Here is a 16,184-nt window from a genome sequence, read left to right as displayed (position 1 = left end):
TCCATAGTCAATATGAATGATCACTCTTGTGACATCTAGGCTAAGTAGTGATTTAAGTACAAGAAGAAGGACTAGCCTAAAAAGATTAGTCCATCAATTGGAAAGTCTTGTGACTTAATTACTACAACAAACTTTTTATTTTACTCAAAGGCTCATAATATTGTTTCCTCCTCTTAAGAGCTAATGTTGAGGACAGTTTCACACTGTTAACATTAATTCAATGATGATTCTTTTTCTTTACATTGACAACTTCATTCATCTATCAGTATTAATGAAAAATATGAAAATTTTTAAACAAGTTGATCACAAGTCTAATGAAAAATATGAAAATTCTTAAAAAGATATATTTTTTAAATTGAAAGAGATTTTTCTTCTTTCCTTTTTAAGTTATAGAAACATGTTAAAAAAAGTATAAATAAATTTGAAATAAAATCAATTATTTTAAATAAAAGATTAAAGTCTTAACATATCAATATTTACACATTCTAATAAAAATTTAAAAAAATTTAAAATCATAAACCTTTTTTAAAAAATCAAACACATCAATCAAATATTAAAATCTTAATATCTTAAAAATTTAAAAACTCAAATATATCAACTAAATACCAAAATCTTAGTATCATAAAAAATAATAGAACTGTTTTCACACAGGTTGTGAGCTTAACGACCTGATCCGTAGACCTTGACCATATACCCACCCCTATTTAAACATGTCTACCGCCCCAAAAAATCCTTCACATATTTTGGCCTTGTTATGTCTCATTTGGATTTTTAACACTTTTTGCTTACTGGCTTTACCACTCATGGACTCAAAATTCTCACAATGTTGAATACCCATAATAGGCCCATGTTGATCAACCTTACTAGGCTCCATAACATTGCTCCCATCAAAATCCTCCTGTCCGTAAAATGAATGCTATTGTACCTTCAAGTAAAAATCATATAAAATAACTAGTCTAGGTAGTTTACACTAGACATAATCTAACCCGTCGGTACCCGTTTTCCGATTTTGGGATAAATCAGGAAAAACCCTGATTGATAAAATCTGGGACAGGAATGAGGATATTAATACTCACTTCGCTCTCGTCCTTGTACCTGTTCCTGCGCTGCTTAATAATATAATTAAAAAATTATTTATATATATATATATAAACTAAAATTAAAAATATTTATATATAAAAATTTATATTAATTTACTTTTTTTTAAATTTGTTCATATTTATTTTTAAAAAAAATAGAAGTAGGGTCAGGAGCGGGATAGAAAAACCCAAATCCCACTAGGAACAAAAATAAATAGCTAGATTTTACTCTCAACAGATATCGAAAGTGATTACAATTGTGAGGGTGGGAGCAGGGAACATAAAACCGCCGCTGCCCATTGGCACGCCTAGTTTCAAGTGCTATTTTTTTTTTGGTAAAATATGAAAGATAAACAAAGCAAACAACTCAAGACATAGAGTCTCTCCCTAAAGGAAGTAAAATAAAGTCTGGAGGACTCCTCCAAAAAACATTGAAACCTAAGTTCCCTACACCCCAAGTAGCAAGCGTATGAGCTACTAAATTAATATCTCGAGGAATATGACTTACGTAAACTACCCAATCCCGAGCAAGAAGTTGCTGAACACGACAAATAACATCATAATGCTTGTGCAGGTAATCTCTGTCCGTTGGCCGATCTTGAAACAACTTTACAGCTCCCAGGCAATCACTTTCACAAGTCACCATCCGAAAACCACCATCCCAACAAAACACTAGGCCCTCCTCCAAGGCCAACAACTCAGCACGTAACGCATCCCCATGTAAGACTCCACGCGAAAAGCCCCCCCGCCACATACCTGCCCAATCACGGATGACTCCACCCATTCCCATAGCAGACGTCTCCCTCAACCAACTTCCGTCCGTGTTAAGCTTGACCCACGGGTGCTCCGGAGGCCTCCAAAGGGCTTGGTCCTCCCATTGGCGCCTCTTAACGTTATACACACTGTGCTCCACCATGGATAATATCACCTTCCGACGGACCACCGAAATTGGCCAGAGGTCATCGTTAAATACCATGTTATTCCTAAAACACCAGACCTACCACAAGGTGATGGATAACGTAATAGCATCCTTGTGCAAGATGATCCCCTTCAGCCACTGAAAACAATCCATTTCAGAAAATGACCAACCCACACTACACCCACCAGACATCAGCACCTCTCGCGAATATGGGCAATCCCGAAGAGCATGTAGAATGGTCTCATGAGGGCAAGAGCAACGCGAGCATGCACCTGACTCTGCCAACCTCCTATCAACCCGAACCTGATTCGTTGGGAGGGCTGAGTGAAGGCATTGCCATAGAAAGAACTTAACCTTCTCAGGAATCATAATCCTCCAAAGCTTCTTCCAAACAGCATCCCCCTCCGCTGCCAGCCCCCGGGTTAGAAAACGATACCCAGATGCCGCTGTGTAGCAACCCGAGATATCACCCCTCCAAGCAAAATGATCCCTCCCAAAAGGGGAATTGCCAACACTCAACTGTTGGACAGAATTTATCAGTTCAGTTGGAAGAACCGTATACAAGGCATTGAAGCTCCAATCTCCACTAACCCAGCAGTCGGCAACCGTTTTGTTGGTATCCGCGATATGAACAAAGGGGACTTTCCCGCACCAAAGCCCATTACCTGACCAGTCCTTGTACCAAAGTGATGAGTCTCCCGATCCTAGATGAGGCTTGAATCCCTCCCGGAGTGAGGGAAGGGCCTTAAGAATACTCGACCAGACTGAAGAAACACCCCGCTTGTGTTGAGCACTCAGGACAGAAGCTCCATGTAGGTAGAGGTTGCTGAGGAGTTGAACCCAAGGCTTCTGTGGAGCCGAAAGCAGGTCCCAAGCTAGCTTCCCCAGGAGTGATACATTCACCCTGCGCGCCTCTCTAACCCCAAGCCCACCTAACTCTTTAGCTTGAGTGACAACATCCCAACTCACTGGAGACCAAAACCGAGTATTGTCAGACTTAGCCCAGAGCATGCGACGACAAGCCTGATCTATTCGATTACACACTACTTGGGGAAGCCACAATGATTGCATGCTATATACGGGAATTGAGGAGATGGTAGACTTCACCAGACACAATTTCCCAGCCTTATTGAGAAGCTTGGCCTTCCAAGCCGCCAGTCGACCCTGAATCTTATCCATCACATCATAGAAATCTGCACACCTCGGCTGACCATGAGTCAAGGGAACACCTAAATACGTCCCAATCCGAGCTGTAAAGCTAATCCCTAGCAGTCCTTCCAATGTTTCAATCCTCCTCTGTGAAACTTTCCTGGAGCTCACAAACTTAGACTTAGTCAAGTTGACTCTTAAGCCTGATAAACGCGAAAACTCCTCCAAGATTGATGCCACCAAACGAGCCTGGTCCTCTGAGGCTTGACAAAACAGTAAGATATCATCAGCAAAGAAAAGGTGTGAAAGTGGTAGCCCCCCAGGAGATAGCTGAATCGGTTTCCAAAGACCCTCCTGAAGCAGTTCAGATATCCGAAGGGCTAGGCGCTCCATGCAAAACACAAACAGATACGGATATAATGGGTCTCCCTGCCGAAGTCCTCGAGATGGGGCAAAGGACGGTAGTGCGCTTCCATTCCAAAGGAGTGAAATCGACGAATTCTTTAACCCCCACATAATAAGTTGAACTATGATTGAAGGAAACCCATACTGCACCAGCGTAGCCTCCAAGAACTCCCACCTGACCCTGTCGTATGCCTTTTCAAGGTCAATTTTTAAAGCCAAGGAACCCACCCCTGAACCGTCTTTCCGAACGAATGAAAGGCCTCCCGAGCAATAATATTGTGGTCACGAGTCCCCCTCCCAGGGATAAAACTACCCTGGAAAGGACCAATGACGCCCTGCAAGAACGGTCGAAGACGAGCGACAAGTACTTTGGAAATAACCTTCCAAGCGACGTTGCATAAGCTAATAGGACGAAATTCTTTAAGGCTAACCGGGTGGTTCACCTTTGGAATCAACACCATTTGTGTCTCCAAGAGTGATAGGTCCGAGTACCCCAACCGAAAGGCCTCCCTCACTGTACGCCATAACTCATCACCCACAATAGGCCAATATTGCTTGAAAAAGAACGGTTGAAACCCATCCGGCCCTGGAGCCTTGAAAGACTTCATGCTCATCACCGCCCGACGGACCTCCTCCTTCGTGACTGGTGTAGTTAAAGCAGATCGGGCCTCAGCTCCCAAGGCAGGTGAAATCCCAGTAGGCATGTCTAGAGACCCTTGATCTGTATCCGCCGAAAAAAGCTCCTTATAGAACCTGACTGCCTCAGTCTTCATAACCACATGATCAGTGTGCCAAGTTCCATCTGGTAGAAATAACCCCTGTATTTTGTTCCGCCGTCTTCTCGCGAGTGTTTGAGCATGGAAGAAAGACGTGTTGCGGTCCCCAAACTTCACCCACTTCTCTCTAGATTTCTGAAACCATAGATATTCCTCCTGAAGACAAGTTTCATCCAACTCCATTTGTATAGCCTTCTCCAAACGCGACAGGCTCTCTGAATCCCCTCTCTCTAGTTGAAGTTGTACCCCTTTAAGACGACTTTGGAGAGCCTTCTTCCTAGTAAGGATATTTCCAAACACTTCTTTGTTGAACTTGATGGCATCTACTCGAACGGCTTGTAGCCCATTAGCAAGGGTCGGTGTGCTACGACGCCACGCATCCCTAACAAGACGTTCAAAATCTCTGTGGGTGGCCCATGCTGCTTGGAACCGAAAGGGGCGATCTAGAGACTTGTCCCTTGAGCCGTCCCGCCGTAGTAAAAGTGGACAGTGATCAGAATAGACCCGGCACAGATTCTCAACATATGCTTCCGGAAACATATTTTGCCACTCAACAGTACACACCGCACGGTCTAACCGCTTAGCAAGCACAACCCCTTGTCGGTTTCGATACCACGTAAAACGAAGGCCCTTTGCCCCCATGTCAAGAAGATTGCAATCATTCAAAACTTCTAGGAACTGTGATGCCCGTGCTGTCGAGAAACGACCCCCGTGACACTCTGTTGACAACATAATCTCATTGAAGTCCCCAAGCACTAACCATGGAAGCGTAATCCGTCCCCCCAACTCCCGAAGATGAGACCAAACCTGCTGTCTGAGTTCCACCCGAGGATTAGCATAAACGGCAGTACAAACCCAGCTCTTGTTTCCTTCAACAACCGTAAACGAGATGGCCTGAGAGTGAGAGGCAAAATCCGAGGTAGTAGCCGAGCAAGACGTCGTCATCAAGACCCAAATACCCCCGGAGTGCCCCGTAGCCTCAGTACTATAGCACAACTTATAATCCAACTTCTTCCAAAAGGATTCCACCGAAGAAAATTGACAGTGGGTTTCCAATACAATAAAAATAGACGGGTGATGAAGCCTTACTAACTCCGAAACCCTCCTTTTACCTTTGGCATTAACAGCCCCTCTAATATTCCAACTCAAAATATTAAAACTTGTATTCATTAATTAACACAAGATACGACAAACTCACGCTAACATGGCCTCCTCTTCCAATGGTTGATCCAAGTGCATGACGTCCGCCATCCCTGGTAACTCTGGTCCACTCTCCTCGGGCTCCTGGACGAGATTAGACGTGCCACCTGTGTGAAGCACACTAGAGACCCAACAATCCTTCGAGACCCCCGTCATCCTCGTGTGCCCATCTCGTGAGTCCCCTAGAGAGGAGTTGACTGGCGCACTACAAGCATGAGGCGTACCACCGTTAACACCACCCATGGTATTGGACCTGAAATGGCACCTAAGTCTTCCACTCTGTTACGTTTCTTTTTCTCCCTATTATACCTCATTGACGTCGAATGCTCATGGATTACAGGGCCCACCACTACATGACTCGGTCCTGCTACCTTTTCCTGTACGTGTGGAACTAAATTCGGATTTGCGTGCAGTACATGGCCCACCTCTGCATGGCTCGGCCCTACGACATGCTCCTGTTCACGTGGATTCACTAACCCCCCACGTGATTTTGTAACATCCTCAATTAACTCATCCGCATCATATATTCCCCCCGTAGAGTTTCTCGGCACATTCTGATTCTTTGCAGTAGCTTCCGCGGTTCCATTATGAGAGGGAGATCTTCCCTTACTCAACGGTCTCCCAAGATTTGGCTTGCGATTCTTCCGTTTCACGATCAGCCAATCCCCGTGCGGGTCTGGCGTGATTCCTCCCTGACTATGCGGTATTGATTGATCTCCATGTTCATCACCTGAACCTACCCTGCGCGGTGGATCTCCAGACGACTGCACCACTGTCTCCTTCTCCCCCACGCCATTCACCACTGACGCCGACTGAGCTGCATGTTGACAGTTCCTCAGTACATGCCCGTAACAGCCACACGACGCGCACAACAGATGTAAGCCCTCGTACTCCACGGTATACCAAACACCATTGAGAAAAAATCTCCCTACGACGGGTTCATTTAGGTTAATCTCCACACAGACCCGTGCAAACCTGCCCCGTGTCATGTTCAGTGTATTAAGATCCACCTTGACTGGTTTCCCTATGGCTGATGCAATTGTTAGGAGAACACTCTCATCATAGAACATAACACCAAGACCTGGAAATCTGACCCAGACGAGCGTACTATCCACCTTCGTTGCTGAAGCTACGAACTCTGGAGACCATGGTCTAACAATCAGGTAATGGTCAAAGAGCATCCATGGACCCCCGTGCATGACCCGTTCTCTATCCGCCTCCAAGTCAAACTTTACCATGAAGTAGCCATGTGAGACGTCCAGCAACTCGAGACCTCCTTGAACCTTCCACAATGCAGGTAGTCTGTCTCGTAAGGTTAAGAACCCCACATCCTTCCCTAGCAACTTGATCACTAGACATTGTTCCCACGGTTCACACAACTGCTTAAAGGTGGATGCCGTTATGTTGAACTTAGGTAGAAGCCGATCTCCACCTTCAAACTCCAACGTCATGGCCCCTTCCTTAATAAGATCACGAACGGCCGACCGCTCAACCAGGGCACCCAAAACCTTCTCCTTGAAAGTCATTTTCTGGCTTATCTTACGACCCCCAACGCCCCCATCCGGCGGCTCCGATGGTGATTGGTTCTCCATTTTAGCACTCCGTAAAATCAAGTGCTATTTTCAAACATCATTATTGTTATTATATAATAAAAAAAATATAGAATATGTTGATTCATCTTAAATATCAAACATATATATATATATATATATTTTAAAAGGAATATTATTTGTTTTTCCGAAAAAATAAAATAATAAATTACAGAGACATTGATTAAAATTTTATAAAATTGCACTGATGACTTGTGTAGTCAAGCAATAAGAAATTGAACTGAGATTGGAGAGACCAAGATTCCTAAATCGGCATTCTGCAGGGTTACGGCAACTGAAAGAGCAAGGTTCAGCAATGGAGCAAGACGGCGTCGTTTCGAAGGCAGTGGCGCTTATCGCGTGCGTAGCAATGGCTTTGTTCTACGTTGCTATCCTCTACGCTCCCACCGTGGTCCTTCGTCTTCCACCCCCTCCTTCTTTCAAAAGCTTCATGATTCGACGCTTCCTATGCGCCGTCGTTTCCTCCTTTCTCTCCCTTTTCCTCTCCGCTCTCATTCTCCCCGTATGTACACTCCCTCTTCCCTCACTTCTATTTCTTATTATGCATTTCTACGGAAGTACTTATAGGAGAAAATTAAATAAGAAGATAAATTGAAATAAGTTTAAATTAGTTTATGCATAACATAAATTTATGATCTCGGTGAAGTTAACACGAGGGTGATTCTACAAATTAGTTATGCATGAATTAATTTTAGTTTCTGAAAAAAATTGTTTATTTTTTCTTCCTAATTTTCTTTTCTAGTTTTTAAGGAGAAGTTTATCTGAACAGAGTATTGGGGAGAATAACATTGTCATTGACTCGAATAAGATTGTCATTTTAGAAGACATGGTCTTTAAATTTTTTATGCAAATTTTTATTATAAGGTGAAATTTCGATTTTAATTGAAGAACGGTACCAAAATAGATTTAAGTTTTGTTCTGTTATTTTTATTATTGGGGAATTGCTGAGGAATTTGTGGTCACCTTTTGTGAGTTAGTTTAAATAATACAATGTTTGAGTTTGCTCTTGTGATCTTTCATGGCATTGTTTTACTGTGTGTGCAGGTGCAGACTAAGGAACTGCGCCACATTTTTGGTGGTGTCTTTGGCATCCGGGGGGATCATATTGTGAGTAGTGTGTATCAAATTCACTGCTTCAATCGAGGGATGAAAGAGCATTTTGTGTTGTGTGGTAATGTCGGATTGGGAAAAATGGTCACTCATTGCTGAATTTTCTTGCTGAAACATGGTTTTCTGTATGAAACAGTGGCAGGCTGTGGTCATTCCTCTTTGCTTGACCTCTCTAATGTATGCTGGGTCCATGTTCCTCAAGTGTCTTCTGTTGCTGACTTCTTGGAGGCAACACACAAGTTCTGGGGATGCCCTTTCCTTTGCTTCCTGCAAATGCACTTTGCAGAGGTTTTTTGACTGGTTATCTGTGATTTCATCAAATGTTTTGGTGTGGCGAAACTATGTTGTGGTTAGTACTTATTATTATTATTATGATCTTGTGTATTGACTGTTGAACCTGTAGCTATCAGTGAGCCACTGTGCTTGTAGCTTATTTTTCTGTGCTTGTAATGAGAATCGAAAGCACAGAAGCAAATAGTTTTCTTTTCTGAATTGTGAATACAGCTTAAGTTATGTGGGTTGTTGTTCAGTTTCATATCTCATGTGCATTATGGAAATGATTTATTATGGTATACTGAACAGGCACCCATTACCGAGGAGTTGGTGTTTCGGGCATGCATGATACCTTTACTTCTGTGTGGAGGATTTAAAGCATATAGTGTTATTCTTCTTTGTCCTATTTTCTTCAGCTTGGGTAAGTACTTAGAGTCTTAGACGTGAATTCTAGAAGATGTATGTGATTTCTTATGTTATAGTGTAGAATTTTCTATTGTTATACTTATATGTAAATAGAATCTTTTGTCATTTATTATTCAAAAGTGTTTTAAGAGAATTCATCAAACATCCATTGTAGTACAACAATGGCATTGTACCAAGTTTTATTAGGGCTGAAGTTCACTGAGCTTTTGAGAAGTGCTATTTTTTGTTATAAATTTTCAAGAAACTCTTGGAAGACTTTGTCCCTGGGAATTTGGGTTTTAACTGAGTTCAATTATATCATGTGATCCATGTTGCTAACCTCACCTAGTAGGATAGGACTATTGTTGTTATTGCTGTATTGGAAGACTTTAAAAGAGGACATAATGAATTCACTTTTTGGTTGTAAGGTGAAGAAGAATGTGTGTGTGCACCCACGCATGTGCATGTATATGTATATAAGAGATTTCTTTGTACTAATTTTTAATCAGTGTATACTCTAAGGAATTAGTGGGCAATATTTTAACTGTGTCTCGTTTAATTAGAATACTATGCAAAAATAACTTGCTTCCTTTATATGTTAAACAAGACATGAATAAATATTAATTACTAATTGTGAAAGGGTACATGTCCTAACAGAAAGGAAATGTAGTGGAGAAAACTCTGTTCAGTGTTCATACTATCTCTCACATGCACAACCCTTTTCAACAGTGCTGTTCTAAGATGTAAGCAATAGAAACAGTTTTGGAAATTCTTTACACTGAAAGTGAAATTATTGCATGTTTCACATATCATAGGTGCCAGATAAAAGTTTTAATAGTCAGCTAAAACTAAAAAAATCCCTTACAATATTCAGTGAATTTTCATTTGTCTGTAGATTGAAGAAAATAATTAGCAGAAAATATTGTCCTTTTCAAATCCAAGGCTTAATGAGAAGTTTTACTGCATGGTTGGTTTGCAGCACATCTGAATCATTTTGTGGAGATTTATACCAAGCAAAACTACAGAATAATGAAGGCTGTTATGATTATAGGTATGGTCAATGTTCATGTTATTCAGCAGCGCCTGGATTTATGTCAAAGTTACACTGGCACAGTTATTGTATCTTTTTATAGAGAATTTGAGATTTTGGGGCATTTCAAGAATCTCAACTTAGTATTGTTGGATAATAATCTGGCACTGCAAAATGAATTTTGCCTACAGGTCTCCAGCTTGGCTACACTGTTGTCTTTGGGTCATATGCCTCTTTTCTCTTCATTCGAACTGGTATGTGGTGTTCGAGCATTTGATCCATGGTTTTGTTATAGGTTATGAGTCTGTTATATTTTTTCTGACTTCTATTTAGTGATAATAGCATATGCTTCTGAAACACAAATTTAGATACATTCAGCATTGTTAAAAAATTGATTGGATAATGATTCTGAGGGTTAAAATGACTCCGGATTTTACCCTTTAGATAGTAAAGTGAATATGCTTCTGAATACAAATTTCAATACATTCAGCATTGCTAAAGAGAATGATTGGATAATGACTTTGAGGGTTAAAATGACTCTGGATTTTACCCTTGAAATTAGGGATGGCAAAACGGGCCAGCCCGGCCCGTTTTGGCCCGGCCCGCCATTGGCCCGCCAAAAACGGGGCGGGCCGGGTCGGCCCGTCAATGTAAAACGGGCTGGAGATGCTGGCCCGCCCCGCTGCCAGCCCGCTTACAAAAATAAAAAATAAAAAAAAAATGGAAAAAAAAAAATATTTTATGGTCAAATAAAAAAAAATTTGCTACAAATAAATAAATATAATCATATGAAATTAAAAATGCATACATATTGTACTTAATATATGTTCAACAAAAACAAATTACAAACTTAAAACAAAATCAAATAGAAATTAATCCATTTACACCAAAATCAAAACCAAATTATAAACTTACAAATTATTTATAAACTAAATTTTTTGATAGTCCACAAAACAAGTTTAAATACAATTAATTAACTTTAAATTTTTATTTTAAGAATATTAGAAGCTCTCTTGAAAGAAGTTATCTCTACTTTTTTTTTTAATCATCTTCATCCTCATCTTCTACATCAAAATAAAATAAACATAAAAATAATTAAATTAAAAAAAAAAAAATATGCGGGCCGGCGGGTTGTGGCGGGCCGGCCCGCTATTTGGCCCGGCGGGTTGGCGGGTTGAAATGATTGACCCGGTCCGCCAATTTTTGGCGGGCCAACGGGCCAGCCCGCGGGCCATGGCCCACTTTGCCATCCCTACTTGAAATAGGAAAGTGAATGTACTTTTGGTTTAAAATACAATTAAACTTTTATATAAGGTTTAAAATTTTAAATACCTCTTTTGCACCTATAGTTTACCTCGGTTTAGCTTTGGTCCCAATACTTTAGAAGTTTGTTTTTAATACCTGTAGTTTTATTTGTTTATTTGGTTTTGGTCCCTGCCACTAACGATATGCCACCTCACATATGCTTCAAGAGACAACCATCAAGTCTAATGTTTGCTCTAATTTAGAGACCAAAACCTAAATAGAATGAAACTATAGGGAGTTAGGGACCAAAACTAAAAAAATAAAGCTTAGGGACTGAACCAAATTCTTAAAGTATAGGGTCCAAAACCAGGGCACCATAAACTGTAAGGACCAAAAATATATTTAAACCTTTCTATATTATATATATGCTTGCCATAAATATTAAAATCAAGAAGGTATGTACTAAATTTACATATTAGTGGGTCTAACTTATTTTCTATTTTAAAGTGACCCTAACAAGAAAAAAAAATACAATAAAAGCCAATTATTAAATTCTGATTTGTTGGATAAATTTAAATTGAAGCAGTAGCTTTAAGTGTATAGAATGTTTATTTCTATTATGGGTTGAAATGATAGGAAAGATATGCTATTATATTATTATATGACTTCATTTAGACAAAGTCTAAGGTGGAACACCATAGGCGGACCACCATACACCACCAATTAACAGCCTTTGGATTATCATAAGGTTCAAAACTTCAAATTATTATGGTGAACTCTCCACACCTGAATATTTTTGACCTTTTCTCTTCCCAGTAACTCACTTTTGACTACCATTGGAGCACCGCCGCCAACCATTCATCCATGCTGTCATCCAACTGACTTTGCTCCATTTCTCTTCCCCCATGGAAAAAATGCCTCCACCAAGCCTCCATTTCTCAATGTCAAAAACTGAACGAAGATGTTCTTGTTTGTCATTCCATTTCACGGGCCTCGAACTTGGTCAGGTAAACAGCAGACCAAATCTGGATGCTCTTGTGTGCCTCTGTTGTGGCAGATTTGTGCTCTGCCACATCACTTCGGGGAAGATACGCACTCGTGTGGGAGATCCACACTCGTGGAAGAAAAAGGAGACAGAAAAAGTAAAAAACAGAAGGGAAACAATGGGGTTGCTGCCAGAAATTGCCTCAGTGGCAGTGCCTGGTGGTCAGCAACGCTCTGGTAGTGGTGCATTGGTAGTCATGACTGGGAAGAGGAGATAATAGTGATACAGTGTGGGAGGTACATTATAATAAAGTGAAAACTTAGATGAATCTAAAAGACAAAAATTGTACCATCTATGATGGTGGTCCATCTTAGAATCCATCCTTCATTTAACTTCATTTTTCCTTGAGATATATAGCTGAAGTTAGTAATTGGATAAGTTCTAAAAGCTATTTTGGGGGATTGGTTCTATTCTGATGAGAAGCCAGCATATAGTCTCTCGTGTTAGGGTGGCCTGTTTGTACTTTTTCTGTCACTTATATTTGTATGGCTTATGCTTTGCAGGACACCTTATAGCTCCATTAGTAGCGCACATATATTGTAATTTTATGGGACTGCCTGCGTTGTATTCGCAGAAAAGTGGTATGTATATTAAGTTGCTTGTCGATTAATTTGCAAATGTGGTTTATATGGTTATAATATATAGTACTATTATTATCTACTCCTCCCCCTGGGCCCTTCTTTTTTTGTTTCCCCTTTTCATTCCATGCCACTTTGCTTATAATTTGTCTTTGATTTCTTGAATTATTCTCTACTTACCATAATTTAGAGCTAAAAACTGTACTGCCATTTGTTAAAATAGATTTGGAAGTTTAGTTTCAGTTGGACTTCCTGACTGGAGGCATAAGTTATGGATTTTTAATTTCCTAGTATTGGCTTAAATTGTACTATTAATTAATTTTCCTCCTCGACTCTCTTCATTATGAATTATTTACTAAAAACATGAAGAAAAGAATGGAGAACTATAATGTAGCCCATTTTTTTTTTTCCATTTAGTTATTAGTCACAAGTTTTAACTTTATGAAACTGCTGTTACTTGTTACTTGTTAGTACCGAATTTTGTGTGACAAAACTCTACGGAATTAATAGAAAAGTACCACATTATTGGAGCAACCAGGAGATTTCACTTGCAATAAACAAAATTTTAACTCCCAACAAATTGCTATATATGTGGCATCACACAGTTGACTGAAATTTTACACTACAAGTGAATGAAGATTGAATTATTTTGTTCTATGATTGAAAGCGTGTTTATTTTAACCAAGGTTTCTCTAGCATGAAAGTTGAAATATAGTTCTGATGCTTCCATAGCCATTATTAAGTTTAGATATAATATCTGATGATGACACCCCAGCAAGTTTACATGGTTGACTTAAATTTTACACCAACAGTTATTCAAGAGTAAATCATTATTTGTAAAATTTCACATTATTAAGTTACAGATCTAATATCTGGTGGTGACACCGCAAGAGCTCTCACTCGTTTTATTTGGTTGAGTACTCACTATTTAGTAGAGCTATCGGAGGTTTAAACTTGAGGGAGAGTATTCTTTCTCTTGAGATCCCCCCACTCTAGACTATGCATGTATAGGAAGATATTTTTTTTTAAAAGGGAGCCAGTGGATAAAAACAGTGCTAGTTAGTACGATCAACTGTGCTCATGGTCTGCTCATTTTTTTGTCATGGATAAGGTGATTTATGGCTTTACTATTCATTCATTTCCATATAAATGTCGTTTTTGGACTTATTCATATGTTTGTTTCTGTTACAGGGTTTGTGAGTGTAACATTCATAATAGGATTCCTGGGCTTCTTGTGGCTTCTTTTCCCAATGACGGGCCCAGATTTGTATAATGATAGCATAGATAATTGCAGTTGTTGGCAAGGGTACTGCACATGGATAGAAAGGATAAGAATTTGAATACCCCAGATGTAAATGTAAATGTTAGTATTTGTTTTTGGGTACGAAGAGTAAACGAAGATGAATTCTATAACAACACAATATTACTCAAAATTGCTTGAAGTTGAAATTTTCCTGACGGCTTTTTTTAAGTCTCGACATCATAACATAACATGAGTATAGTTTTTAAGAATTTTGCTCCTCGAAAGTACAGGGTAATAACCAAATGGAGAAATTATCGATTAAGATTATGGCTGCGAAAAAGATTAGCACATGTGTTGAGTTTTCTCAGCTAGCAGTTAAGTTAATACCTTTGCAGCTACCATCTTTATAATTTCTACTGATTAAAAAAAATGAGTATATGAAATGATCGAGTCATTCTTATAAATTTAATTAAAGAATGAATAACTCATGCTTAAAATATTGAAGGTTGGGTAGCTTATTTGTCCTTCAATTGCTCAACTACCGAGTTAATTCTTTGTATGCTTTTAGTCTCGGAGGCAATGAAAGCCTTTCCCTAAGCTCAGAAATGGAAGTTTCTTCATGTGCATGAAAGAAATATTGCTGTCTCAACTTTTTACTTAAAAATGAGTTTTTTATACCTCTTCTTCGATTAAGCATTAAATAAAACTGCATGATTCACCAACACAACTTCTTTTTCTACGGAGTAATGATAGTTTTACTGTTTTTTTTTCCTACAAAAATGGCAGCTGGTTGATTTTATTTTTAATTATTACCTTCACAGAACCCATGTTCTTTCATATGTTCCACACATGATATTCTGTTTGAAAATTACAATTACCATGAACATGTTGTGTAACCGAACGAGCTTATTCTAGTTTAACATGTGTTTAACAAGTACGAGGTTATTCCAGTTTAATCGGTAGGATTGAATTTAAGCATCAAATAACATCTCTTTATATATATATATATATATATATATATATATATATATATATATATATATATATATATATATATTATACTTTTATTTTGTGAAGCAGATGCTAAGTGTGGTTTAATACTATAGAATTCACCACCTTAAGTCCTTAACCTCTTACGGCAAACAAATAGCAATGTGACTAGGGACAATCCCAGTCCAAAACCCCAAGATGATACCCAAAAGTCAACTTGGAGTAATTGAGATTCCTTTTAATTTTTTCAATTTGCTACTTGAGCTAATCATTTTAATTTTCAAAAGCTAAAATAATTATACAGAAAGAAAAATATAATTAAAATTTTGTCTTTTGTTTTATGAAACACGTCCTAACTCCATAATATAGTCTTAGATATGGTTATGATGGCCGAATCTGCAGGCTGCAGATACTCTGTGAGAAAGAGAATATAATTCAACAAACATTTAATACAGCTAAGTTAAATCCAAGAGGAGCAGTGGTAAATGTAGATATGTTGGTCCTGCTCTGAGGTTTAGCCATATGCTTCTGTTATACTTGAACTCCACATTACTATTTGTTAATTTATTTATTTATTTATTCTTATATGATATATTTTTCAGTATCTTTCGTCATTTTTTGACCCACTTATTAAATCTATGGATTTTTGACTGACTTGTGGGTCTTCAAAGGGAATCTCAGTCATCATGCCTTGGTCCTTAATTCCATATCAAAATTGACATACTGAACCGGTTTGGTGACCTTAAGAGGTCAGTTTCAGTTAGATGCAGGATTACATGATGAAATTTTGTGAATTCCCTTTGAATTTTGATTGGACATTCTTTATTGTATTTTCTAAAGAGAAGAAACACACAAAATAGTTCACAATTTTTTTTCTTTCTCTAAAGTTGTTATTGGTGTAAAGTATGTATTCATTCTGTTAATAGCTATCCTCAGTCAAAAAATCATATTGATCATGTTTAAAAGTTTGAACACAAACTTGTATTTTCCTCTCCAAAAATAATGATGTCATGTTCCTTAAAATTTTATATGTAAATAACAAATTCACCATGCTACTGCTCATTCAACAAAAACAATTGATAAGTTAATTAAAAGGTGAAAAAGAAATTGAAAATTAAAAGGAATTT

The 16,184-nt window shown here is 38.7% G+C and overlaps 1 protein-coding gene across 2 annotated transcripts; it reads left to right on the top strand.

Annotated features, from left to right (window-relative positions):
• The first annotated feature begins 7,326 nt into the window (after nt 1-7,326).
• Nucleotides 7,327-14,295, top strand: FACE2 (farnesylated protein-converting enzyme 2). 2 transcript variants are annotated; one of them, XM_020383772.3, is made up of 8 exons: nt 7,327-7,640; nt 8,189-8,245; nt 8,385-8,597; nt 8,831-8,942; nt 9,906-9,977; nt 10,148-10,210; nt 12,750-12,827; nt 14,016-14,295. In XM_020383772.3, exons 1-8 carry the CDS (start codon nt 7,434-7,436, stop codon nt 14,162-14,164), a joined length of 951 nt encoding a protein of 316 aa, XP_020239361.1. In that variant the 5' UTR covers nt 7,327-7,433; the 3' UTR covers nt 14,165-14,295. The 2 variants fall into 2 exon arrangements, with proteins under 2 accessions (XP_020239361.1, XP_020239360.1); XM_020383771.3 differs by having other exon boundaries at nt 7,328-7,640; nt 8,183-8,245.
• Nucleotides 14,296-16,184: the final 1,889 nt, after the last annotated feature.

This window comes from Cajanus cajan, chromosome 7, assembly GCF_000230855.2.
Source record: "Cajanus cajan strain Asha chromosome 7, NIPB_CcT2T_4, whole genome shotgun sequence".
NCBI classification, from domain to species: Eukaryota; Viridiplantae; Streptophyta; class Magnoliopsida; order Fabales; family Fabaceae; genus Cajanus; species Cajanus cajan.
This window is presented reverse-complemented; position numbering and strand designations above follow the sequence as displayed.